Consider the following 26,150-nt stretch of genomic DNA (forward strand, 5'->3'; position numbering starts at 1 on the left):
GGAAGACAGAACCCCACTGTTTTAATCACTTAAAAAAATGCTTTAGGTTTTCAAAGGTGATTTCAGTACAAATTAAGGCTATATTTGAATGTAGAGACTAACCTACCCGTACCAGTTAATAAAGATTAATTTAAAGGGTAATGTGAAAGAGGGGAATGCTGAGGGACTGCTTGGGTTGTTTGCTTCTGAAAACTTAAGCCATAATCAGGTGCTTCGAGACCTTGTTTCAACACTGGCCATGTCCTAAAATATGCAGGACAGATCACCAAGGGATTTAGTGGTTAGCTAAGCACCGATGGAATGATTCATTTCAATTTGTCATTCAGTTTTAAGTAAAGATTTAAGGGCCTGCTTATAGCTCCTATCAAGAGTAAATATCACACATCCTGTTTATACATACTAGCTTGTTGTCCACGGCTCTTCAAAGAGCTGGTGACACCCCCTAAGTCACACTCCACCCTACCCCCAACTTCCTGCTCATTGGGTGCTACATTCCTATTCCTTTTTAAGTGCCTCCTCAATAAAATACTCTGCATTACAGTAAATTTTAAAGAAAATATTTTATTATATCATGAAAAAAAGGTGTCAATCAACTAGATTCATACTTGTTTGAAAAAAACTGAAGATTTATTAATTAGACAGTATGTGGGCATCCTGTTCCTCGTGGGAATGAGAAGATGCTATAGGTTCTCTAAGTATTGCACAGTCTGGGGAAAAAAAAAAACCAACAAAAAAAGGGAAGGGGGGAAAGAGAGAGAGAGAGAGAGAGAGAGAGAGGGAAAAATCACATGATCTTGGGAACCATCTCACATTATGAATAATCTACCAAGAAACATTTAAAAAAGAAAACCCTTTGTTTCTACAGTAGCTTTGAGTTTATAGTTCTTGGAATGACTGTATTCCATTGAAGACATCTCAGTAACAGGAAGCTTCACTTTAGCAATCCCATGTGCAAATATTAATAAAAAAATATATAAAATAATGCAGTTCATCTCTTGCCATCACCCCGACAATCATAACATTTGTGAAAATTGTTTTGCTTGAAAAAGGGTTAAGCTGTAAGTTTAGCCTGAAGCTCCATCTCTGCAGCCCGTTTGAGTGCAACATCCACTAGAAGCTGAAATCCGCTAAAATCCTGGTTGAGGTCCGGTGGAGTAGGGGGAGGAGTGTTGAAAAGACCACTCTGTGTATTTGTACTTGGTCCAGATTTACACGTGTCCTCTGGGTACATGAGGGAGGTGTCTGTAAAGCTGCTGGCTGCTATCTGCTGTATATCTGTGTTTTGTCCCACACCAACTGGCTGGCAGAGAGAGAAAGGCACGTCCTTCAATGCAGTCACAGTGGTATGACAAATCACTGATGGGCGAGCCAATATTGATCCTGGGGATGATGACTTGGGGGACAGTGGTCTCCCCAGGGCTGGGTTTGGTCCAGCTGAACAGGAATGAAACGGGCTCTCCTCTAGAGCTGGTATGAAGTTTTTGATGCCCATTGCTGACTCCACAGAGCTCGCTTCAGAAATCTTGGCCCCACGGCGGGAAATTGTGAACTGATTTGGATCTTTGCCATCTTTCCTCAGCATGTCTGGGAGGAGCCTGCGGCGGGCGTTGATGAACCAGTTACAGACCTGAAATCATACAGGTACGCTTTAACACTCAGCAAACGTGTTCTGAGAACCTTCTGCGGGATGCCTAATTGATCTCTCTCTTTGCATTAAAGAAGGCGTGAAAAGGCTTAAATCGGAACTTCCAAAGTTACTTCAAGGTATTTGAGCTCAGCCAAGAAAGAGAGCTGCTTCCTGCCATAAACCTCTTCCTTTTCTAATACAAATTCCCTTTTTCATCTCATCATCCTTAAGCCTTTTCAGGAGGAAGAAAAGGATAAAAATTCTCAAATGTCTGAAAATGATTTTAGGGAGAGAAGTTTACCCTTTAACGCTCCCCCAGAACTAACCTATTACCTACTGCCCCAGCATTTAAGTTAATCAACTACAGGAAAACTTTTCCTGTATGAAAAGAGCCACTCCTCCCAGTTACTGATTTTTCCCAGTTCAAATGACTGTGTCAACAGGCATAACATGAATTACCTCACTGAAGTCTGTCCTTGTTTAAATATCAAACCAGTTTCCTGGGCAATAGAGGCAGATTTAACCTCCTCTTTATGTTTGCTGCATAAAAGAAGGCTCTTTTAGGCATTAAAGGAAATGTTGTTTGACAGATGACTGTCAAGTGGTTTCTGTTTCTCTAAATAGCCAGTTATTAGCTTTCAGCACTATAAAGTTTATAAGAAAAAGATATTCCTTCCTTGTTTTTTCTTTTTCAGTGGGGAGGCATTTCATGATTTGGTATACAGGAATGCTATAAAATGACTTTGGAAAGGAAAAGAGACAACCCATGTGCATACACTTCCTGTTCTTTTTTCCTTACCTGTAGTGTAGACAGGTGTGTTTGTTGGGACAGTAATGCTTTTTCTTGCTCCGAGGGATAGGCGTTGTATCGGTGCTCATACAGCCAATCACGGAGAATCTGAACAGACTCTTTGGGCAGGTTGCCTCTGCGCCTTCTCTTGGCTCCACCAGCAGAAGAAGAAAGGTCCAGGGGGATGTCCATGTTGTCATCATCCTCCGTCTCACTGCCGGACGCTACCACAACACCTGGTAAAGGACAAAGGTCAGCCATCAACCGCTTTTCTCGGGGGAGCACCTACGGCAAAAGCTTATCTCTTGACCATTGAGTGCGTAACCATGTTTTCTCAGCTGCCAAGAGCCAAGTACAGGACCAGTGTCTTCCGTCTGGAAATTTCTGAGCACATGGCAAAGCCTCAAGCGTAATTTGACTAGTAGCACATTACAGATTCTCCACCAATTGTTAGATGCCCTTTCATACGCACTTTCCTGTAGAATTTAACTTTTTTACATTCCTTTGGAATGATGCTCAGAAAAGTCTAGTGCAGCAGAGACAGAGCTGCGCTCAAAGTGAATAGTCTGTCACACACGAAACAGGAAAGGTGTTAGAGCAGATGGAATGTGTCTAGCCACCTTCTCTGAGGTCATTGCTAACTTAGGAAAAACAGTCCCAGTGTCCTAATGTACATTTTAAATGCTATTCTTCCTCCTTCGTCCATTGAAGATTTGAAATAAAAAGGCAGAGTCATGCATTTTTTCCATGCCTATGAGGGGAAAAAAAAAAAAAAATCACACACAACCCAGTTGGTATTCTAAAGGCAAAATACATTTAACATTTTCTGCAAACTCCATGGTCATTTCTTTTTCATTGCTACCTACATTTCTTCAAAACTTAGGCACCTACTTTTCATGGACAGCATTGGTCAACCTTTTACTAAATACAACCAATCACTGAAGTTTTCAGTTTCGTTACACAAAAATATTTTTCTACTACTAGTACTTGAGTAAGAGGTCAAAAGATACCCCAGACTGATTACATTTTTAAATCCCTATAAATTTCAACTGGCAGTTTAATCGGAATCTAGAATACTAGATACCAATAAGTAGAGTTCAGTCTTAAATTATTACATGACAAAGAAACTGGAATACGTAATCCCCAGAGGAAACTCCCTTTGTAAGTACTTTAATCCTACCAGAAATTTTAAGAATTCACAAGCCATAGAGAATATTTGCATCACATATGATAGACTGGGGTCAACAAAAATTCAGATCTGGCCCTTAACATTTAAACATAATTTTGAACTTCAAAACCACAACTGGCAATTCTGAATGACTGAGAACTCTGTTTTGAAAACAATCTAGAATTTTTAAAATGTAAAAGCATACCATGCTTGGAAATACCAGTATTTCTATATAAAGAAAATTAAAATAACACGAAATGGAAAGGTACGCATTCTTGACTTTGTAGAGGAAACTCAAGAGTGGTTTGCCCTGATAAAAAATAAAAACAATGTTCCCCATAGTGATAACCCATTTGATGCATTAAAAAAAATTTTTTTAACCCATCCTTTTAAAGCATTTGAACACTCAAAAAGCTACTCATTCAAAGATTTGTTTATGAACCGGCGCACAGTTAATTGAGTCTGACTTGGTGACACATTTTTAGTTTTGGACTGCAGGGGGCAGACCGTACTGGAGGGAGTATCCACAGAAAACGCAGGAACCTTCCAAAGACAAAGTAAAGCAAGTTCTAACAAAAGAGTAGGATGATCTTGCAAATTCACTTTAGCTCAAGGCTTAACAAACGGCTATCAATAAAACACACAAGAATCCTAAATTTTAACCGCGGGGTATTTGATGTTCCCCGTCCCAGAAGAAGAAACTGCTTAAAAAAAAAAAAAAGTTTACAAAAAAAAAAAAGAGGCACATTTAAAACTGAAACTGCTTTCACTGTGAAGATGAGAGACTTTTAAACCCTTTATTGAAATTTGGGTAAAGAGCTATTAATAAGAAAAAAACCTTAAGAAATTATAAATGAGTTCCTGTTTTACATTTACTTTGATAAATAAAGCAATCTAACTTTTTAAAAATGTGTCAAGTAATTGAATGACTAAGGCAAATTTAAATAAAGCAATTTGTTTAAACTCTTCAACGTCTGAAAAGCCAGACATTCTTCTGGAGGCTATAATCCCCCTCCCCCGCTTTTAAACTAGAAAAAGTGTGAAAATTTGCTCATTGAACAGTGGTGAATTCCCAACTGTAAGTTGGTAATAACAAAGAGTTTGAGACAAACAAACAAAAAAAAACCCTGAAGCCTGCCCTTTGATCTGCTTGTTTAGTTTGACAAGAAGCCTGATCTTTCAGAATAGGTTAGTGACACACAAAAGCAGGTTTCAGTTAAGCAACGCTAAACTGCAGTGCGACTTTACTCTGTTCTCAGTTCATTTAAATAAATGAATGCCAGGCCTCTGGACCTCTTAACAAATATTTCCAATATGTGCACAAAAGCTGAAGTAACAGGAAGTTAAGACTTCAGCTCCTTGGCCACACCAGCTGATATTTCACGGCAACAAACCACGTTTGCTGCTGTCAGGACTGTTTTCATTAAAACTCTCCCTCCGGATTGTGGCTCAGCTTGGAAAAACAAAAAGACTTTTCCACGTTACTCATTTCCTATTGTAACAGAGCTTTTGAAAAGTTTCCCGGTTACCGCCTGTTTCCAAAGGTCCTGCTCTGCTTACACTTTAAAAAATGTGGTGGTGGGGGAGGGAGATCACAAGCCTCTTTTACTCCATCCACATACAAGGAAATGTTTAGAAAGCCACAAGATGGCCTATGGATCCCACAGCTCTAAAAATCAATCTTTTCTTATTAGGAACTGGGGGTGGGGGGTGGCGAGGGAAGGCCAGAGACACAGTGGTTGTGAAGTTGGACTTTTAAAAATATCTAGAAGAGGCTAGAGAAGAATCTACAAATAGGAATAATCGAAGGAAAAGTTCAAGCGTACAATTAGAAAAAGGAAACCTAACCTAACAAGTTTCCTGATCAGAGTATCTCAGGAGATGCCGCAGCAATCGTGGTTAACACCCCAGGCACAGACTCCAAGGTGTGCTGGGCTGGACCCGGCCAGCAGTAAGCAATTCTAAAGCAAGAATTCCAAATTGTCAGGAACTAGGTGCAAAAAGACGTCGGGGATTTTCCTCACGGAATCGCCTTTGCTTGTTCTAAAGCTATGTGCTGGGTGAGAAGATCTTTCTGGTACCCTCAGCTTTCTAAAGACGAGATAATATTATCACCAACCAGGACGAAATCCCCGGCTCTGCGATGGAGTTTAAGGTGCTTTTGTTTTCAAGAAAACTTGAAAAGATTTTCACAGACTTTTCTAAAAGACTGCAGTCCAACTCCACGAGCCAGGCGGGGCAGATTTCTTCCCGGGTCCTGGCTGAGCAGACCGGGAACGCGGGCCCCCTCCGAGGTCGTTTTAGGAAGGGGGCGGGGAGGCAGGACGGAGGAGGACCAGAGGAGAGGGAGGAGCCCGGGAGGGAGGATAGCCAGGGAGCTTTTGTTCTTGCGAGTTCCGCAGCCCCAGCTGAAATCGGCCCCTCCAACTGTACAACCTGAGGGCTTCAGGAGTTTCAGATTACAAGAAGAAACTTAGAAGCGCGGCCGTGAACCCCAACATTCTGAGGGGTCTGCCCGCCCCCCCTAGGGTTTGCCGGGAAAACCTAAAAAGGGAAAGAAACCGGGCAATCTCAGCAGTCTCGGCTCCCCCGCACGAGCTCGGAACCAGTCGCAAAGTTTCCCCTCCAACACGTCACCTTTCATTGTTTCCGAGAGCCGGCGCTCAGGAGCAGGACCGTGCGCCCCCGGGACCGCTGACCCTTAATATTCCCAGCCTGCGGCCGGAGAGTCCCAGCCTCGTTTCTCTGCTGGGGGGCGGGGGAGGGGGGAAGACCCGGAGGCATCCGAAGGGGGCTCCGGGGGTGGGGGGACGAGGAGCGCCGGGGCAGAGTACCCGAGGGGGCGCCCCGGGGAGGACCCGCCAGGCTGCTGAATACTTTCCCCACCCGAGCCCGAACAATGGGGGGAGCCCGCCCCCGGCGGAAGCCCAGCTTTGCTTTCGGCTCACAAGAACGACTTTTCCAAAACAAAACCCCCAAGTGACTCCCGGCAGTTCCACTGGGAGAGGGAGAACGCCTTCCAATAGGGATCTAGACCCGTCAGTCCTTGTTGAGGTGACACAGCCTTCCAGACACCACTTTGGGCGCTCCCCGCACGCGTTTCTCACCGAGCCCGGTTAAACGTCCGAGCCTCTAAGCCCCCACGTTCTCACTGTCCCCCAGAGAGGGGACGCTGGGTGTCCTACCCCCAAATACTGACTGCCCTGGGTTTTGACCTTCGCTTTTACTCTCGCTGGGAGCGCACGGGTTGGGAAGCTCCGCGCGTTGGGAAGCCACTGGCCCAGCATGAAAGGTACACAACACCAAGATGAAAACGTGGCCGAGGGCACCCTCCCGGGTTGAAGGCCGCCCCATCAACAATACTGGGTTTTCACTATATCCGCTGGACTGGTCTGAAAGAATGTGGAGTTACAAAAACTCGGGGACGCTCCTGGGCATGCGCAGCAGCACCCCCCCCCCCCCCAACCCACCCCCGCGCTGGCTTCCCTGAGCGATTAACTTCTGTTTTGAACCACTCCACATAAATCACAACAGAAAAGCCAACTCTGGCTCACCACGGAACGTTCGGGGTACCTCCCAGCCAGGGACCCAAAAGTTAACTTCAAAGGGGAGTTAACATTCTTTGACCTTTCGGGGCGGTGGGGTGTTTTTTTTTCTTTCTTTCTGTGTATTTTGTTTTTAAACCAGACTGACGGCAAGTTTTAGTTGTAACGCTTCCAGGACGCTTCGTGGAAACAATGACAGACTCACTCTGTGCACTTACAACCAAGCCTGCTTGTCACACTTGGACTCGTTCTGACCACACGCCGCTTTAAGCTGTTTGCCCTCAGTCCTAACTCTTCATCTCGCCCCAAATTCATCGTGGGAAAACTTTTAGAGGCTGGGAGTTTTTACAAGTCTAGCTTTCCAAAGCTACCGATACCCGAGGGCGGTTTGGGGGCCAGAGGCGCATTCTTTCGATTGTGAAAACACCCCATCCCCAGCGAAGATCGTGCCGGGGCCCAGCTGGGAGGGAGTGGGGGCCCGGGAGCCCAACTTTCAGACAAAGGCGCCGCCGCTCGGTGGTCCCAACCGCCCCGGGTCCAGCCCGGGAGAATCGGGGCGGGGGTCCCCCCGACCTGGGCCCACACCCCCGCTCGCAAGAGCCAGCGAGAAGCCACGCGGCTGCTCCGCGGAGCGTGGGGTGGCGGCTGAGACAATGAAACTTGGAGGCGCACAAACAAGGCGCTGAGCGTGTTTCTTGACAACGTGCCAGCAGCGTGGAGAGGCCCGTCTCCCCACAACAGCCCCTCGTGTTGTGTCTAGAAGGAAAACAGCAACTGCCATTTCAGACGCAGCCTCAACAAAGAGAACGGCCGCGGTTTCTGCCCGAGAGCCCCGGGCTGAAAAGTCCACCAAGTCACTCTCGCCCCAAGCCTGGCGGGGCCCCGCGAGCACGTTTCCCCGGACCCGCGCCCGTGGCGCGCACAGCCCGTGGAGTCTTACCTTTCTTGCTTTTCATTCTGGAGCTTCCCTTCCAGCGCTAGGCGATGCTGGGGTCTCGAGAGGCCAAGAGCGGGGGTGGAGGGGGCAAGCGATTGTCCTCCTTCCCCGCAGACTCTCCCCTAACTTATAGGACGCACTCAGCCGTTATTGCTAATCAAGGCGCTCGGATCCCAGGCGCTCGCTCCTTGGGTGGAATTCAAGTGACACTTGGGCTTCCTCCTGCCGGGATCTTCTGGCAGTCGTCCGGGGGCTCTCCTTCGCCCAACTCGCTCCCCTCCCCACTCGTCTCCTTTGTTCCCCGCTCCTGCTCGGCGTACCTCGGCGCTGTCAGAGTGAGAGAGGCAAAGAGGGAAGGTACAGGAGGTCCTGCCTCCGCCCCCAGCCGCCCGCCCCGTCCCCCGCCCGCCCCGCTGCTCCTCCGCCCCTCCCCCGCACCTTCCAGGCAGGGAGGCCGGCACCGAGCGCCCCGGCCGCGCTGCCTCACTCCGCGCCTGGCTAGCCGCTGTCACCCGTCCCTCGTGGGGGCTGCTGAGCCCAGAAACCCGATCCTTCCTCCCTGCCGCGCGCACGCCGCCCGCATCCCTCGCTCGGCGGCGGCGGCTGCACCAGCCTAATGCCCGGGTTTCTCCTTTGGGCCTTTCTTCCTTGGGCTGGCGAGGGTGCGTTTGGTTAGGAAATTGCAACAGATGGAAAAATGCTGCCCCCTCCTCCACCCTAGGGAAGAAAAGGCTTCCCTCTCGTTTTTGACAGCTGCCCCAAACTCCACCGTCCCTCTCTAGCCGCAAGGAGAAGACAGCTGCTTCTGATTCAAGGGCGGGGCACCGTAGGAAAAGTATTCAGGACAAGAACCAACTTCTTCCAGAATGCGCGGCTGCCATTGACACGCGGGCGCGGCGCGTCGCACCCTGCTCCTCCCGGGGCTCTTCCTCCAACAGCGACGGCGGGGTGGGGGAGGAGAGTGAGACACAGACACCCCAGGCGAATGTCTGTTACCCCGGGCTAAAGCTGCGAGTTCCGGAATGGATTGCAAGGCAGTTTCAAAATCTAACACGTTGCGGACAGACACTTGTCATGCTCACATGCTCTTTAAAAGTCTCAGCCTGGGGACTGCCCGGGCGCGCGCCCGCCTGGCTGCAAATCGGCCTGAAACCCCCACCCTCCGACCCCGGCAGTGCCGCCTTTAAGGGAAGGGGGCGACCACACTGGGGCTGCTCATATGTTTCGGTAAACAGTCTACTTTTAGGACTTAAACCCTGTTAGGGGACCCTTTCTCCCCTCGGGTAATTTCAAACAGAAACTAGCCATTGAGCAAACACATGTTCCTGTTAGTTTATTTTGGTTGAGAGTTAGGACTCCAACAGGAGTTCCTTGATGAGATTACCCTTTTAAAAGACCAGATGCTGTTTGGCTGATTTCAAGAAACGCCTGCCCCCTCCCCGCCCTCTCCACTGGGTCTAGTTTTCGCGTGTATGTCCCGTTGTTTTGAAGTAAACGAACTGTCGCATGCCTCTCTAAGACTTTCCCCATCACTTAAAAAAAAAAAAAAAAAAACCCAAACCGTAAATAAACCTAGTAGAGACGTCAGCGCCTGAGTCTGCCTCCAGTTTCGGCTCTGTGCTGTTTTTGTTTTGTAACCTCGATGGAGAAGCCGGCAGGAAAAGCTCCGTGGAAATAAGGTTAAACCCGAGAAGGGCTGAGGCGGCCAAACGATGACTAACTAGACTTTGGAGCCTCTGTTTCAGGATCACACTGAAAATTAAAGCCAGCCTCCCACCCACTCGCCCTCCCAAAAAAAAGACACCCCCGCCTCGAGAGTGAATTAAGGCCAGAGTTTACAAAGCTTGGGTGGTTTTACCAATTACAGGACTTAAAATGAATAAACAAGGAAAAAAGCGTCATTCTAAGAAGGCAGCAACCTTATGACTTTTTTTTTCTTCTGTGGTTTGCCGACTGCTCGGCACCTATGAGAACACACATCTAAAACGGCAGAGGGGGGGAAACATGGTCCTAGGGAAACCACCAGCCTGGAAGCTAGTCTGCAACTTGCTGGAGCGCAGTTCCTTCCCTGGGCCTGGCTGGAGATGAATCAGCTGCTGCGCCCGAGTGCGGGACAGATGTGGGGCGGGGAGCGAGCGGGAGGCCGCCCGTTAGAGGGCCGCGGCGTCCTAGCATTTGAAGGATTGTTTGTTGCTGGGATTGGTGGCTCGGATCCGTTGGTGAACTGGAGAGGAGGGAGGAGAGACGCAGGGAGGAGGAGTCGGGGGCCGGCCGACGCTGCGACTCCGCGGTCTGAGTGGCAGGAGCCTCGTCTGGAAGCGGGCGGTTACTGGGAGACGCTTTGTTTGCTAACTTCGAAAGCTGCTTCGGCTGCCTCGGCGGCTTTCGAAGCCACTCAACAAAACACGCCTTCGGGTCGGCTTAACCCTCCCCCTGCCCGCTTACAGAAGCCCGGCACAAAAATGTTTCCGTCTGCGTGCTTATCCTTGGCCACGCGGTGGCTCTCATTAGGTGCACAAAGGTATCTTTTTCCTCGTCGAAGTGAACTTGGCTAATTACTGCGATTCTCAGGCAACCGGGATGGAAACCGAGAGTTGAAGCGACTTTATAGGTAGAAAGCAGACTTTACAGGGGGAGGGGGAGGGGCGGGGAGAATTAAAAGCCTCTTTCAAATTGCGAAGAGGAAAAAAAAGCCGAACTTTAAACTCTCTTGCTGGAGGTCCGGCTTGATCCCGCCAATGCTCACCTTTTGCTCGAACGAATCCTATCAAAACTGTTACTAAATCTGGAGAGATGCTCCCAAGAGGAACACGGGCACCATTCCGTGTGAGGGCTCTCCAGTGGATTCTCCGACCTCCATCCCCACCCCCAACCCCACCCCCATGGCCTGTCTCAAACTTGTTTGGGGCTTTGGATTGTTGTTGCATTCTGGGAAGAAAGTGCCTGGAGTCTGCATAACACAGGCAAGAAAAACAGCCCAAAAAAGTGGGCTCGGAAAAACCAGCAATTGCTTAGGATATTTTTTGTTTATTTGCTTTTCTCAAGGTGGAAAAACAAGTTTCAATTCTGGCTCTGTCAGTCCCTTTATGTCCCAGGCAGGGCCTCTCCATAAAACTGTTCCAATGACTTTTGAGTTTCTTTTCAGTGCTAAAAGAAATGATATGGATTCGCTTTTGCTGCCTATTATTTGCTGAATTCATATTCATGTTAAATTGGAAAATTATGTGAGTAAAAGTGAGAAAGTGCTTTCGTGCTGGAGAAGGCTGCCGATAAACATTTTTCACCATTATTTATTTTTTTCCCTCCAGGCACACATAGTTCCATTTGGTGTCATCTTTTGAAGCTGCCTCAAGGCCAAGGAAAGACACAGAGTTGTGTAAGTTAAGTTACTCTTCACAGCCTGCAAACCCTTCAAAGGCAAAAACTCAGAAACTTAGAAAGGTAAATAAGCCAGGAAAGTGTGTCAATGTGTGCAGTTAATTTTTATATCCATACGAGGTCTATCAAGCTATCAGAGAAGTATTTACTTCATTCATCTACTGAACAGCCATTGATGGAGCACAGTTTCCCTCCAGCAAGAATGGCGTCTCACAGTTGCTGGACCCCTTTTGCTTCTAGTCTCTGGGGAGCAGATACTTTTATGAAGTATGCACACTGCAGGGCTCCAAACACCACGCTATAATCATCTTTTCACATCTCAGGTCAGAGGGTCTTGGGCTGCTTAGGGAGAAGTTGGCCATTGTCTTTTCAAGGGCCTGGGTTACAACCATCTTGTGGTGATTTTATCTATCAGGATTTCTCTCCTCGCCTCAGTTACATGAATAATGTAAAACTGTGCTACTACTTTTGTTTGTAATCACTTTTCTCCTGGGCACTTCCTTTCTCAGTCTTTTCCCCTCTCTAGTCCAGTCCTCATTGCTCACTACCTACAGGGGGTTTGGAATCGAGGGGGCAGAGCAAAAAGATTATTTGTGGAACACAGCTTTCCCCCCCCCCCCTTTATTCTCAACAGCATGGATCTGTATTGTGCTTTCCAGTTTATGAAACAGTATTTTTTTTAAGTTTATTTTTTTGAGAGAGAGAGAGCGAGCTGGGGAGGGACAGAGAGAGAGAGAGGGAGAGAGAGAATCTCAAGCAGGCTCTGCACTGTCAGCACAGAGCCTGATGTGGGGCTCGAACTCATGAACTGCTAGATCAAGACCTGAACCGAAACCAAGAATGGGACACTCAACCGGCTGAGCCACCCAGGTACCCCAGAACACTTATTTAAATTATCTCGTTTAATACGTGAACTCTAAGTGGGTTATTTTTTACCCCTTAAAGTCAAGTAACAATATAACAGAACTGAAAGGTATAAAACCAAGTGTTGGACATAGATTATTTGGCTTTAAATCAGGTGATCTCTGTCATTCTTTGGAGGGGTGAAAAGCAGAGACTGACTAACCACAGATTACACACCAGGGCCTCCTGAATGGGGTTGGGGAGGGGGTAGTGGTGGGGGGGGGGTGGCTCTAAAATCCCCCTCTTCTCTGAAATCTATCTGTAGTTTTGCAAGCGGCTGTCTTCCAACCTGCCTGCTTTTTGTACTTTTCTTCCCCTTTCCCCATTTTTAAATTAAAAAAAAAAAAGTTATTCTCAAAAATTCAGTAAGAAAGCCATACAAAGTGAAACATGAAAGCTCTCTTACTTGTCCCCTTCACTTCCCCTAGGCACACATGTGTGGTGCGCACACTGTTACTTTTTGTTTTCAAGTCCCCTCCGCTGTGGCTGGGCCCACTCCACTCTGCCATAAGTCTCGCTGCTTTTCACCAGTCAAAATTTGGCTTAAATGTCACCTCAGAGAAGTCTTCTGTGACCGCTTGACCTGAATTTAGGTTCCCCCCCACCCCCACCATCTAGTTCAGGGTTTCTCAACCACAGCCCTATTAATATTTGGGGTTGGATAATTCTTTGTTGTGGGGGCTGTCCTGTGCATTGTTAAGCAGCATCCCTGGCTGCTAACCAACACTTGCCTGTAACACCCTCCGCACCAAGTTGTGACAAATAAAAACATCTCTAGACATTGCCAGATGTCCTCCAGAGGGGATGGAAATGGTGTGGAGGAAGGGAGGAGGCAGGGATTGCCGCCGGTTGAGAACCACAGATCTACGCTCAGCTGTTTCTTTGTTTCTTGCATAGCCACAATTTTTAATTATTTTGCTTATTTGACTATTAACTTGTTTATTTTCCTCTGATTCCCCTACTAAACTGTATGCTCATTATTAAATCTTCATACACTGAGCACAATGCTTCACACATCATAGGTACCCAATAAATATTTATTAAACAAAATAATGCATGGAAATGAGGCTCTAAGGGGGTGCACCTGGCTGGCTCAGTCAGTAGAGCATGTGACTCCTGATCTCAGGGTAGTGAGTTCAAGGAAGGAAGGAAGGAAAAAGAAAAAAATTGAGACTGTAAGAATCATTAATAAAAAGAATACAATCATTTATTATATATAGCATGCCAGGGAATATGCAAGCACTTCACCTATTTAGTCTTATTTATTACTGAAAACAATCTTAAGACGTATTCCTTGTTATTACCCCATCTGACAGAGGAAGTTGTTGGAGTCTGGGGAAGTGACATAATTTGTCCTGTCATTCTGACCCCCGGTCAATGATCCAAACAATAATGATATTCTGCAATGTTTTTTTCATTTATGTAACAATTTGTTTAGTGATGAGTATTTAAATAATTTCTAATTTGTGACTGGTTAGTCAAATTATATTTGAAATATAAAAGCTATAAAAAGGTAGTCCAATTATATTTGAAATATTTAGCAATTGAGAGAACATGTGCATCATCCAATTCGAAGGAACTCCTCCTGATTGTAAACTTCTGTGTCTCAGCAGAATGTCAGCTTGTGTACAGATCTTTTGGGGCTTGAGTCCCTTTGTAGGAGTTCCTGGGAGGTGGTATGGCTGGGTCAAAGGTATGTGCATTCAAAATTTTGATAGATATTGCCAAATTAGCCCTCCAAATCATCTTCCCTATTTAAAATCCCACCAAAGGGATGTGAGAAAACTTTTCTTTATGCCCTCACTAACACTGCATGTTATTAATCAATTTCATATTTGTCAATCACCTAGGCAAATAAATGGCACCTAATTTTTATAAGGTTTACATTTCTTTGAGAAAGCACATTTTTGTGTATTTATTGGCCATTTTTATGTCTTCTTTTTCCCTATTTATGACTTGTGTCAAATATTCTATTGTATTGGTTATTTTTATGTTCTTTTTTCTTCTTTTTTAAGAAGCAGTCTGTTTTGGGGTTAGCTTTAAAGCTCATCTAAAAAGAGTGAGTTAATGTTGAGGGAACAAGGTTAGGTGAAACAATAATGAAGGGAGGCAGCATGTCTGTTTTTAAAAAATATATATGTTGTTTGGAATAAGTACCATATTTATGCAGTAAGAATAGGAGTTCAGGAATATCATATCTGTTTTTAACATATTCCCTTTCTCCCCTTTCCATCAAAAGGGTTAATCTATTCACGTGTTTCCATTTTATCACCATTACCTCTTCCCAACACTGTGGAGGACCCATTTATAATAGCAATAAAATGATGAAATATCTAGGAATAAATTTAACAAGAAATATGTGCAAGTTTTATGAAGGAAACTTTAAAACCCTACTGAGGGACATAAAGGAAGCCTTCAGTAAAATAAAAGATATAATTTATTCTTTCTAGCAAGATTCAATAGTGAAGGTATAAAGATGTTTATTTTCCCCAAATCAATCTTTAAATTTAAAGCAATTTCCATTAAAATACCAAGAGGATTTTTAAAAACTGCCACAGTTCATCAAAATAAAATAGCTCATGGGGCGCCTGGGTGCCTCAGTCGGTTAAGGGTTCGACTTAGGCTCAGGTCATGATCTCACAGTTCCTGAGTTCGAGCCCGCGTCGGGCTCTGTGCTGACAGCTCAGAGCCTGGAAACTGCCTCGGATTCTGTGTCTCCCTCTGTCTCTGTCCCTGCCCCACTCATGCTCTGTCTCTCTCTGTCTCTCAAAAAATGATTAAATGTTAAAAAAAAATTTTAATAAAATAAAAAAAAAACAAAATTAAACAGCTCACAATAGCCAGGGAAATGCTGAAACAGAAAAATAGAGATGGAAGCCCCTCCAAATAAAGTATTTTATTTATGTATGTATGTATGTATGTATGTATGTATGTATGTATTTTTAAAGTTTATTTATTTTGAGAGAAACAGAGACAGCACAAGCTGGGGAGGGTCAGAGAGAGAGGGAGAGAAAGAGAATCCCAAGCAGGCTCTGCACCATGAGTGCAGAGCCGGACATGGGGCTCGAACTCACAAACGGTGAGATCTTGACCTCAGCCGAAACCAGGAGTCGGACGCTTAACCCACTGAGCCACCCAGGCGCCCCTAAAGTATGTTTAGAAGTTCATAATAATTAAAATGTAAAAGTTTTGTACTGAGAATAAAAAAAAAGAAAATAAAGAATCATGAGACAGATTAGAACATATACAGAGATTTAGATTTCGGCAAAGGGGTCTTTTCAGATCAGGGATAAATTGAATGAGGGCAACTGACTACCGTCAGTTAAAAATAAAGCTGAATCAAAAAAATGAAAATAAAAAAAAAATAAAGTTGAATCTTCCATCTCACCTTCTTTAACAAAAATAAAATTCACCGGAATCAAAGATTAAAATGTTACAGTAATTAAAAAGGCACCTACACATGTTCTAGAACAGTGGTTCTCCAGGCATAGTGTGGGTGGCAATTTTTCCTCCCAGGGGACATTTGACAGTGTCTGGAAACATTTTTGGTGAGCACAACCAGAGAGCAGGGGATGCTACTGGCATCCAGTGGAAAGAGGCCAGGGATGCTGCTAGGCACCCTCCCTGCCTAGGACAGACCACAGCAAAAACCCCCCTGCCCACAGTGCCCAGGTTGACACAACCTGTTCTAGAAGAAGACATAAATATGATCTCGGAGTGAGAGAGGCCTTTTTAGTCAGGCTGTAAAATCAAGAAACAATAAAAGATATAAACATAAATAAACTTAAGTTTCAGGAAAAATTCCATACATTTTCCAAAAACAAAGAAAATGGGAAACAATGCTTGCAGCTCATGTCAAGCATATGACCAATTTACCTAATTTATGAAGAACTCATACAAACTATAGGAAAGAAGAAAGAACCCTGCTTTTCTTTTATTTTTTATTTTTTTAACGTTTATTTATTTGAGAGAGACAGTGCAAACAGGGAGGGGTAGAGAGAGAGGGAGACACAGAATCAAAAGCAGGCTCTGCACTCCGGGCTCCGGGCTCCAGGCTCCAAGCTATCAGTACAGAGCCCGATGCGGGGCTTGAACCCACGAACCGTGAGATCATGACCCGAGCCAAAGTCAGACGTTTAACTGAGCGAGCCACCCAGGTGCCCCAAGAACCCTGTTTTTAAAAAGTTGGGCAAAGTCTGTAGATAGGCAGTTCATCAGAAAAAGGTATTCCAAAAAAAAAGAAGAAAATTTTATGTGGAAGTCATTACAACAATGAAGTAAATTAGATTGAGTTGATATGGAAAGATTAATAAAATATATTGATAAGGGTTTTTTTTTTAGCAATACAAAACAATTATTCCTTTTGTGTAAAGTATTTCATGCCTATATATTTTGGAATGAAACTCAAATATTAAGAAAGTATTCACAACGGCTACTTTTGGAGGAAGAAAGGGAAAGGAATATTATGCATCATAAGGGGGCTATTACTTTTTTTCATCTTGTGCTTTTTTTGTACAAGCATGAGAAGAGAGAGAGAGAGGTAAGATTGAGTTAGAGAGGCAAGCATCCAATCATTGACTGGTGCAGAAGGCCTACATCATTTTATTTTACCTTCGCTTACTCCTTCTTCATCACTCTTCTTTTCTTTATGTATGTCTGCATTTCTCACCTGTACTTTCCTTTTCTCTTAAGAACTTCTTTTAACATTTCTTGCAAGGCAGGTCTACCATCATCATTTTTAATGACTAAATAATAGTCCATTGTAACTGTAGAAATCATTTATGTACCAATCCTCCTATATTGGACATTTAGGTTTTGTTCTGGTTTGAGGTAGAGGGGATTTTTGAAGATCCTGTATAGAAATAAGCAGGGATCTAAAATAGGAGACTGAAGTTGTATTTGGGGCCTTTAAGTCTGGCTCTTTGGTCCAGGAGCCATGGGTGGTTAATCATTAGCAAGTGTGAATAACCCCCAGTGACACCCTGGGAGCTCATTATTCATTGCCTTTTACAGGACATAATAACAAAGGCTGTCAAACCATTTACATTGTTGAACTGGATGACCAAATCTGCAAAATTAGAAAGATTAATCCTGATGCAGGTAATTTTTACAGAAAATTTGGCCAAGCATTACAGCATGTAATGTAAATGTAAAAACAGGGCAAGATGCTTTTCCACAAACCAAATTAACACATGCTATCGGTGTACGAATAGAGTCAGCATATCCCCTGAAAGGCATGGAACGTTTAAGTAAAGGCTTTCTCTTCTACTGGCATATTTGTAAAAGGGAACAATCTGTTATCTCCTGAAGTGTTTCAGCAGGCCTCCACAGGATGTCATGAAAAAGCGAAAACAATTCTTCCATATTACCTTAAAAGGCAGGAAAACATATTCATGTCCACGCTACTTAGATATACTTTATTTTTTAAACTTAGATATATTTTAATTTTCCAACCCGTTTTGGAAGCTGTCCTCAGCAACACATTTAGAGAGTAGATTAGCAGGGCTCCTCTTCCAGGATGAAAGAAATGTATAAATCATTCCCTATTTGGGGGCGCCTGGGTGGCTCAGTCGGTTGAGCTTCTAACTTAGGCTTAGGTCATGATCTTGTGGGTCAGAGTTTGAGCCCCGTGTCGGGCTCTGTGCTGACAGCTCAGAGCCTGGAGCCTGATTTGGATTGTGTCTGTCTGTCTGTCTGTCTCTCGCTCTCTGCCCCTCCCCCACTCGTGCTTTTTCTCTCTCTCTCTCAAAAATAAACATTAAAAAAAAAATCAGTCCCTATTTTTCTCTTCCCTTCTGCTTGTGCTTGGTAACAGTGCACACATGTGTCTACTAGTCCTGAATAAAAATTTTTAAAAGACCTGAAAAATAGCCAGGTGACCTCAGAAACAAAGACTTTGTCATGCCTAGAATGTCATTGTTTTGCTTTTTTTACTTTCTATTATGGAAAATTGAAATATGTCTCATATGGAGATCCCAGTGTAAAGAATCCCCACATACCCATCACCTAGATGCAACAATTATCAACCCAAGGCCACACTCTTGCTTCGTCTGTGTCCTCACATACTCCCTTCTCTCCTATATTATTTTGAAGCAAATACCAGACATCATATCATCTCTGGATAAGCTCTTTCAGTTAATGTTCTGGCTGGCAACTCCTTATTCCCTAGTTTAAATGGTTTGTTTACTAATGGGACTAAGAAGTCCCAGAATTATGCCCTATTGTATTTTCCTTTCTAGCTATTTCTGTTCCTATGGTTAAACGTTCTCTTCTTGCCAGGGAGAACAATTACGTTTTATCCATAGATAGTATTTTAAGGCTTTTAGCTCTACTAGCCTCTTTTAGACCAATAACTGAGGTAAATTTTCTTTTTTGGACAGTCCTACCCTCAAATACTTATTTCCATTTCTCCTATTTGAACAGTCAGACTGTGTGTCCTGACTTTTTTTGGTTCAGGCAACACGTCCTCTAGAAATACTGTTTTATTTACTGACCCTAAAGAAATGAATTACTTTAAAAAATTAATGTCTACAAATGATTTTAGGGCCAATTATTTCCTCTTTGGGTACTGTGTGTGTGTGTGTGTGTGTGTGTGTGTGTGTGACAAGAATAGGGAGATGGGGGAGTAAAGTCTAGAAAGCTTTGATACGTCTAGTGTGGAGGTGTTTTCAGCCAGGACAGCCAGATGGTAACATGAAAACACACATGGGCCTTTTTCCACAATGTAGAAACATAACATTCTGACCATTAGATTTGAAAACAGTAGTATTTCAGATAGCTGAGCTGTTTTTACTTTCTTCCTCCCTCCCTTCCTTCTCTTTCTATCTCTCTGTCTCTGTCTGCCTGTCTCTCTCTCTCTCTCTCTCTCTCTCTCTCTCTCTCACTATTCTTGGACACATTATCCCTCATTGGAAACCAGCAATCTGTGATTTGTTCTAAATATTTTGTACTTTGCAAGAATCCCATTTAGTTTTAAAAATTAAACAAAGCAACCATTTCAAAAAATGTTCCAGATTTCATGAATTAGGTTCACTTTATTTTCATCTAATAAAGTCCTGTGTTCATCTACCAGCTTCTTTATGGGAAAGAGTATAGAAAAATCCTACACAAACTTCTACTTCATCAGTCACTGGTCGCTTCTTATTTGTCGCATTGCAAAGTGCATTTTTCAAATGGATTAATTATTCCGTAACCAGTGCGCTTTGCCTTCTGTTGACATTTTGCGGAGCCTCCAAGAATTCTTGAGACACCCCCCCCCCAACCCCCAGTCTGAGATACAAGCCCTTCTGTGTAGCTTTGGAAATCCAATTCACAAAATAAAGCCCCCGTTTTTTCATACTAATGATATTGTTTAGGAAAATTTCCTTTCTGACAGAACTTAAACGTACATTTGTTTTTCCCATTTCTCCCTCTTGTACCTCCCAAAATACGTATCTTATTTTGTAAATTGTAACTTGCATGAAAAATGCAAAAAAAAAAAAAACAAACACACACACACACACACAAAACCAAAAACCAACAAAACTCACCTTCTAATCCAGGAAAAAAAAAATCACGCGAATTTAGTTTGTTAGACTTCAAGTTGGGTAAAGAAGATTTCACGAAGTTATTGTTAAGGAATCTTTATCTGGTAACATGTGGTCTAAGCTAGGAAAAAAACTTACAATCTTGGCAGGGGAAGTTGACATTCATTCCTCATGTATTAGCCCATGAGTTGTAGGATGGAAGCCTCCCCCCCCCCCCCCCCCCCCCCCCCCCCCCACCCCACCTCCAATCACACAGAGCAGTCATCCCAGCTACAGATTGCTCTTGAGAAACAAAGCCTAGAAGGATTGGGGGACATTCAGGAGTTTGTACTCTCTCTTCCACATTAATAAAATTGAAGATTTATTTTCTTTTACCTCGGGGCCTCTAGAGCTACACTCTAACCATCCACTCCAGACATTATCCCAATGGCATAGAAACATATCAAAAATAAAATTGGGTACTTTTAGGATTCAGCTTCATTTGTTATATCAAGTCTGTTTGTCACCCTAAATGTAAATAATGCCTATACCCACGCTGTGAGATTATGCCGCCCTCTCTCTTGCAGTTTACTGCAGTGAGCTTGGACTTACTTTTATCATCATAAAAACCAGTAGGTGTTATTTTTTAAGTTAAAGACCTCGGTATCAGGTTCTAGGTACAATGAGAGGTTCTGCATGGAAACTGAAATAGTGGTATTCGTCACTTGGCAAACATTGGCAAAAAATGGCAAATATTCTTGATTGCTCACTATGTGTAAAGTGTTAAGCTGGTTGATATGAAAGCTAAGCAAGTGAAGAACAATAGATAATGTGCTTGGGAGTTCAAAGGAGGAGAAAAGAGGAGTAGTGAAGTGACTTTCAAAAGTGGAAGAAAGTAGGATTGGCAAGGATTTGAGGAAAAGGAGGCCTTTTGTTCAAAGCTGGTGAGAGAACAGCTCACCAATGTATGTCTGAAGTCTTAAAAATGGGTGCACTCTTCGGGGGATTTATTCTAAGGTTCAGTGGTCTAATTTGGCAGATACAGAAAGCAGGTTCGTGGAAGGTAAGCTTTGAAAGGTATATTGAGGTCAAACTGCTAGACTGAGGTGGGGGTACGGGGCCTCATTCTGTAGGAAATGAAGACCTTTTGGCAACACTTCTGGAAGACGAAGTTCACGGTTGTCTCCAGAATGAATCAGAGGCAAAGAGTCTGGTTATTAGGCTTTTAAAAAATTGAAGGCCTGACATTACACTGTGGCTGTGAAAGGGGAAATGATTTCTTCACTTGGCACTTGAAGTTTCTAAAAAATAAGACAAGATTTATTGTGCCTTGATATTTGATGCTGTACAGTGTTACTATAAACACTTAAAGCATAGAAGACACTTTACCATTGTTTATACTATAAAAAAATAATGAGTAACCTAGATGAGAACACGAGCCTACTTCAGGCCAGGCTGGTGCCAGAATTCAGACTGCCTAAGTCGGCTATTTTACTTTGCTTTAATTTTCCTGTTCACACTGCAGAGGTCAAAGGGTGCAACAGGGAAAGGCTTGCAAGATGCTTGATTTCTCAGGGTCACCATCCTTGGGATGGCGGTAAGCAGGCTGTTGGCTCATTACTGTAGTGACTGAGATTACTTCCTGAGCCAGCTCGTAACTATTATTTAAATAGGCTGTTTCTTACTGTGATTGGCAAGATGTTACGAGATCCCTGGTCCGGAAGGAGGCTGTTCCTTAAATGTTTTGTTGAATGAACCTGCAGTTTGTAATCAGTTCTGGGGCAGGAGCACTGGTGTTGTGGGGTTAAAATATAAATCTGGGGCTGTCAACCCTCATTCCGTTTTTTTGTATGTGTGGTAAAATGCACATAATGTAAAAATGACCATTTTAAGCATTTTTTAAGTGTACAATTCAGCGGCATTAAGTACATTCACAGTGTTGCAACCAGCACAGAACATTTTCCTTGATACTAAGCTGAAAGTCCATACCCACTGAACACTAACCCCCATTTGCCCCCTCCCCAGCCCCTAGCAACCTCTATTCCACTTTCTATCTGTATGACTTTACTACTTATATGAGGGTATAAGTCAATCATATAGTATTTGTGCTTTTGAGTCTGGGTTAGTCCACTTAGTATAATGTCTTTAAGGTCCACCCATGTTAGAACATGTGTCTGAATTTCATTATTTTCTCATTTACTTTTGTTTTGTGATTTTTTATTTTAATATACTTTCAGCCTTATCAAAAAAAAAAAAGTAGTAAGAATAGTACAAAGCAGGGGCGCCTGGGTGGCTCAGTTGGTTAAGCATCTGACTTCAACTCAGGTCATGATCTCGTGGTTTTTGAGTTCGAGCCCTGCTTCGGGCTCTGTGCTGACAGCTCAGAGGCTGGAGCCTGCTTCGGATTCTGTGTCTCCCTCTCTTTCTGCCCCTTCCCTGCTCTCTCTCTCTCTCTCAAAAATAAATAAACATTAATTTTTTTTTAATTTTTAAAAAAGAATAGTACAAAACACTCTCATATACTCTTCACCACCCAGATTCTTTAGATTTGGTTCATTGTTCACACATACACAATCATTTCCCACATATATATCCATTTTCCTTGAATGAGTTGAGAATAGGTTGCAGATATGTTACGCCTTGAGCACAAAATACTTCGGTGTGTATTTCCTAAGAACAAGGACTTCCTCTTACAGAATACAGTTATAACATTAGGAAACTAACATTGATATAATGCTATTACCTAAAATATGGACCAAATTCATATTTTGCTAGTTGTCAAAAAATGTTTTTCATAAGAAAGCAAAAATTTCTAGACTTAAGACCCAATCTAGAATCACACATGTCATATAGTCAGTATATCTCTTCAGTCTCCATTCATCTGGAACAGACTGTCTTTGTCATTCATGACCTTGGCATTTTTGAAGAGTAAAAGCTCTTATTTTCCAGCAGCACACTCACTTTGGCATTTTCTCATGTTTCCTCATAATTAAATTGAGGCTGGGCATTTTAAAAAATTTATTTAAATCCAAGTTAGTTAACATATAGTGTACTAATGATCTCAGTAATAGAATCTACTGACTCATCACTTACATATAACACCCAGTGCTCATCCCAACAAGTGCCCTCCTTAATGCCCCTCACCCATTTAGCCCATCCCCCCACCCAACACCCCTCAGTTTGTTCTCTGTATTTAATTTTTTTTTTTTAACGTTTATTTACTTTTGAGACAGAGAGAGACAGAGCATGAATGCGGGAGGGTCAGAGAGAGAGGGAGACACAGAATCTGAAACAGGCTCCAGGCTCTGAGCTGTCAGCACAGAGCCCGACGCGGGGCTCGAACTCACGGACGTGAGATCATGACCTGGGCCGAAGTCGGGCGCTCAACCGACTGAGCCACCCAGGCGCCCCTGTTCTCTGTATTTAAGAGTCTCTTACGGTTTGTCTGCCTCTCTCTTTTTATCTTATTTGTCCTTCTCTTCCCATATGTTCATCTGTTGTATTTCTTAAATTCCATGCGAGTGAAATCATGTATCTGTCTTTCTCTGACTGGCTTATTTCACTTAGCCTAATACTCTCTAGTTCCATCCATGTTGTTACAAATGGCAAGATTTCATTCTCTTTCATTGCAGAGTTATATATTCCATTGTATATATTTACCACATTTTCTTTATCCATTTGTCAGTCAATGGACATTTAGACTCTCTCCATACTTTGGTTATTGTGGATAGTTGAGCCTGGGCATTTTTGACAGATGTATCACAAAAAGTGACATTATGTCCTGCTCAGTACATCATATTAGGTGGCACTTGATTTCAATGCTGACTTGTAATGTTAGCTTTAATTATTTGGTTAAGGTGGTGTCTAATCCATTATGATTCTAGCTTGAATCAAATATTACTGTCATATTTATCAATTCTCACACCATAATTCCTTTTACATTTATTTGTTGGCATTCTACTATTGTTGGCATTCTACTAAGAGCTTTTCCTTTCCCCATTTTTTTTGCTTGCTTGTTTATTTATATCAATATAGATTTGTGGAATCCTTCTATTCAGTGGGTTATAACTGATCACTGTTACTTATTTTGATGATCAGATTGTCTCCTATTTGGCCAGTGGGAGCTCCTCAAACTGACTCCCTTATCCTTTTGACTTGACACTGTCTTTTTTTTTTAGGACTTTCTTGTTTTCTGGTATGGGACCCATATTGATTTTCAGTGACCTGGCCCTGGAATCAACCATTTCTCCGAGAAATGCTAGTTATTTTCAGTAGAGAAAGTATTTAGAAACCAAGACCTGGGCTCTAAGTGTGCTTAGAACTACTGGAGTGTCATTACTTTTAAGACCTATGAGAGGAGGCAGAGATAGAATGCACACAGAGATGTGCATGCACACATCCACACTCACACACACACCCATACATATACACACCCATATCCACATACAGAAAACCATGAATTCATACTGATACCTTCAATTTCAATCCAACACCACAGGACTCATTTCAGTCCTCCTGGTATTCACAGTTTTATGCTCTTCTCCGACAGGGAGAAAACTGTATCCCCTTGCTCTCAAGGCAATTAGCACATGTTCAATTCTGGAATACATCAGCCACACCTCTGTGAAGAACAAACCTACTATTATTTCTTTTTTAAGTTCATTCATCCATTTTGGGGGAGAGAGAGAGAGAGCACAAGCAGGGCAGGGACAGAGAGAGAGGGAGAGAGAGAATCCCAAGCAGGCTCTGTCAGCACAGAGCCCAACATAGGGCTCTATCTCACAAACTGAGATTATGACCTGAGCCAAAATCAAGAGTCCGATGCCATCCAGGCACCCCCAAACCTAATATTATAATTCAATTTTATTTATTTATTTGTTTATTTATCTATTTTAGTCTGAGGGTATAAGGTCAAAATACTGCATTCAAAAGTTTGAGTTAGTTCTCTATTCAACCCTCTTTAACATGACTGTTATTCTTTTGAAATACATTTAGGTTTATTTTTGAAATTCATATTCTATCTTATGGTTGCCCCACATTCTTTTGACTTTATCATCATTTTTTTTTTTGTATATGAAACATTAGCATGGTTCCAAAATCAATACTAAGTGAAAAGTTTACCTAGAGAAGGGTCAGTCCTGCAGGTTCCTCCTACCATGTAGGTAACCCCACTAGGTTAACCCAGATTATTGGTTTCTAGTCTTTCCTGTGTTTCTTTTTGCAAAAAATAATTAGACATATGTATATTTCTTTATTATACAATAGATAGTACACTACAGGTCAGCAATTTTCAAACTTTTTAGTCTCAGGGTCTCTTCACACTATTACAAATTATTGAAGAAACAGAGCTTTTGTTTATGTGGGTGATATCCATTATATTTACTGCATTAGAAGTTAAAATTGAGAAACTGTAAAAACATTTACTAGTTCAACTAAAATTAACAGTAATAAGCTCCTAAAATGTAAATATATCATATTTTTGTGAAAAATGATGCCACTTTCTCAAATAAAAAAAATAGAAGATGGCATTGTTTTATATTTTTTTGCAAATCTCTCTAATGTCTGGCTTAATAGAATACAGCTGGATTCTCTGCTTCTTTAAGTGATCTCTTGCAGTATATTGTTTAGGTAGAAGCATATAAAGAAAACCTAGCCTCAAACAGATCTGTTGTTGGAAAAGGGAAGAGTATTTTTAACAGTGTTTTCAGATATTGTTCATGTCCTCTGATACTACTCTAAACACAATAGTGATGAATGAAAAACAGTTATAAATATGGCATATATTAATTCAACTATATCAATAATCACTTTAGGGGTGCCTGGGTGGCTCAGTCGGTTAGGTGTCTGACTCACTCAGGTCATGATCTCACGGTTCGTGGGATCGAGCCCCACATCCCCACATCAGGCTCTGTGCTGACAGCATGGAGCCTGTTTGGGATTCTCTCTCCTTCTCTCTCTGCCCTTCCCCTGCTCACACAAGCTCTCTCTCAAAATAAATAAATAAACATCAAAAAAAAAAAAAAAAGAATATGTTCTGGAAATCACTCACTATCAGTTTATAGATATCAACCTTACTATTTTTTTTTTTTTAACAGTTCCAGAGCACTCCATTGTATAGGTGTACCATACTTCCATTATTTTCTTATGTTTGGACATTTAGGGCGTAATCACAAATAATTTTGCAATGAACAATCTCATGCATATTTGTTTTCATGTTACTGAAGATGTATGCTGAAGACAACTTCTTGGATGTGCAATTGCTGTGTCAAAAATAAATACGTGTCTGTTTTGTTGGAT

The 26,150-nt window shown here is 42.8% G+C and overlaps 1 protein-coding gene and 1 long non-coding RNA gene across 2 annotated transcripts in view; one reads left to right on the plus strand and one right to left on the minus strand.

The window, feature by feature from the left end:
* Nucleotides 1-541: 541 nt before the first annotated feature.
* TGIF1 (TGFB induced factor homeobox 1) lies at nt 542-8,647 on the minus strand. The gene is made up of 4 exons (XM_003995036.5): nt 8,506-8,647; nt 8,071-8,394; nt 2,427-2,653; nt 542-1,627 (listed from the first exon to the last, which is right to left on the minus strand). Exons 2-4 carry the CDS (start codon nt 8,084-8,086, stop codon nt 1,052-1,054), a joined length of 819 nt encoding a protein of 272 aa, XP_003995085.1. The 5' UTR covers nt 8,087-8,394; nt 8,506-8,647; the 3' UTR covers nt 542-1,051.
* Nucleotides 8,648-8,916: 269 nt separating this feature from the next.
* LOC109493342 overlaps nt 8,917-26,150 on the plus strand; it is a 145,986-nt gene continuing 128,752 nt past the window's right edge. Inside the window, exons 1-2 of the long non-coding RNA XR_006587907.1 lie at nt 8,917-10,678; nt 11,376-11,443. This is a non-coding gene — a long non-coding RNA (uncharacterized LOC109493342). The remainder of the gene's footprint in view (nt 10,679-11,375; nt 11,444-26,150) is intronic.

The sequence above is a fragment of the Felis catus genome, chromosome D3, assembly GCF_018350175.1.
Source record: "Felis catus isolate Fca126 chromosome D3, F.catus_Fca126_mat1.0, whole genome shotgun sequence".
Taxonomy (NCBI): Eukaryota; Metazoa; Chordata; class Mammalia; order Carnivora; family Felidae; genus Felis; species Felis catus.

What these genes read in the sequence shown, in the direction of transcription:
- TGIF1 (XM_003995036.5), bottom strand. An exon ending in CACACCTGTCTACACTACAG is followed by an intron (nt 1,628 to 2,426) that starts GTAAGGAAAAAA and finishes GTATGATTTCAG; the next exon opens with GTCTGTAACTGGTTCATCAA.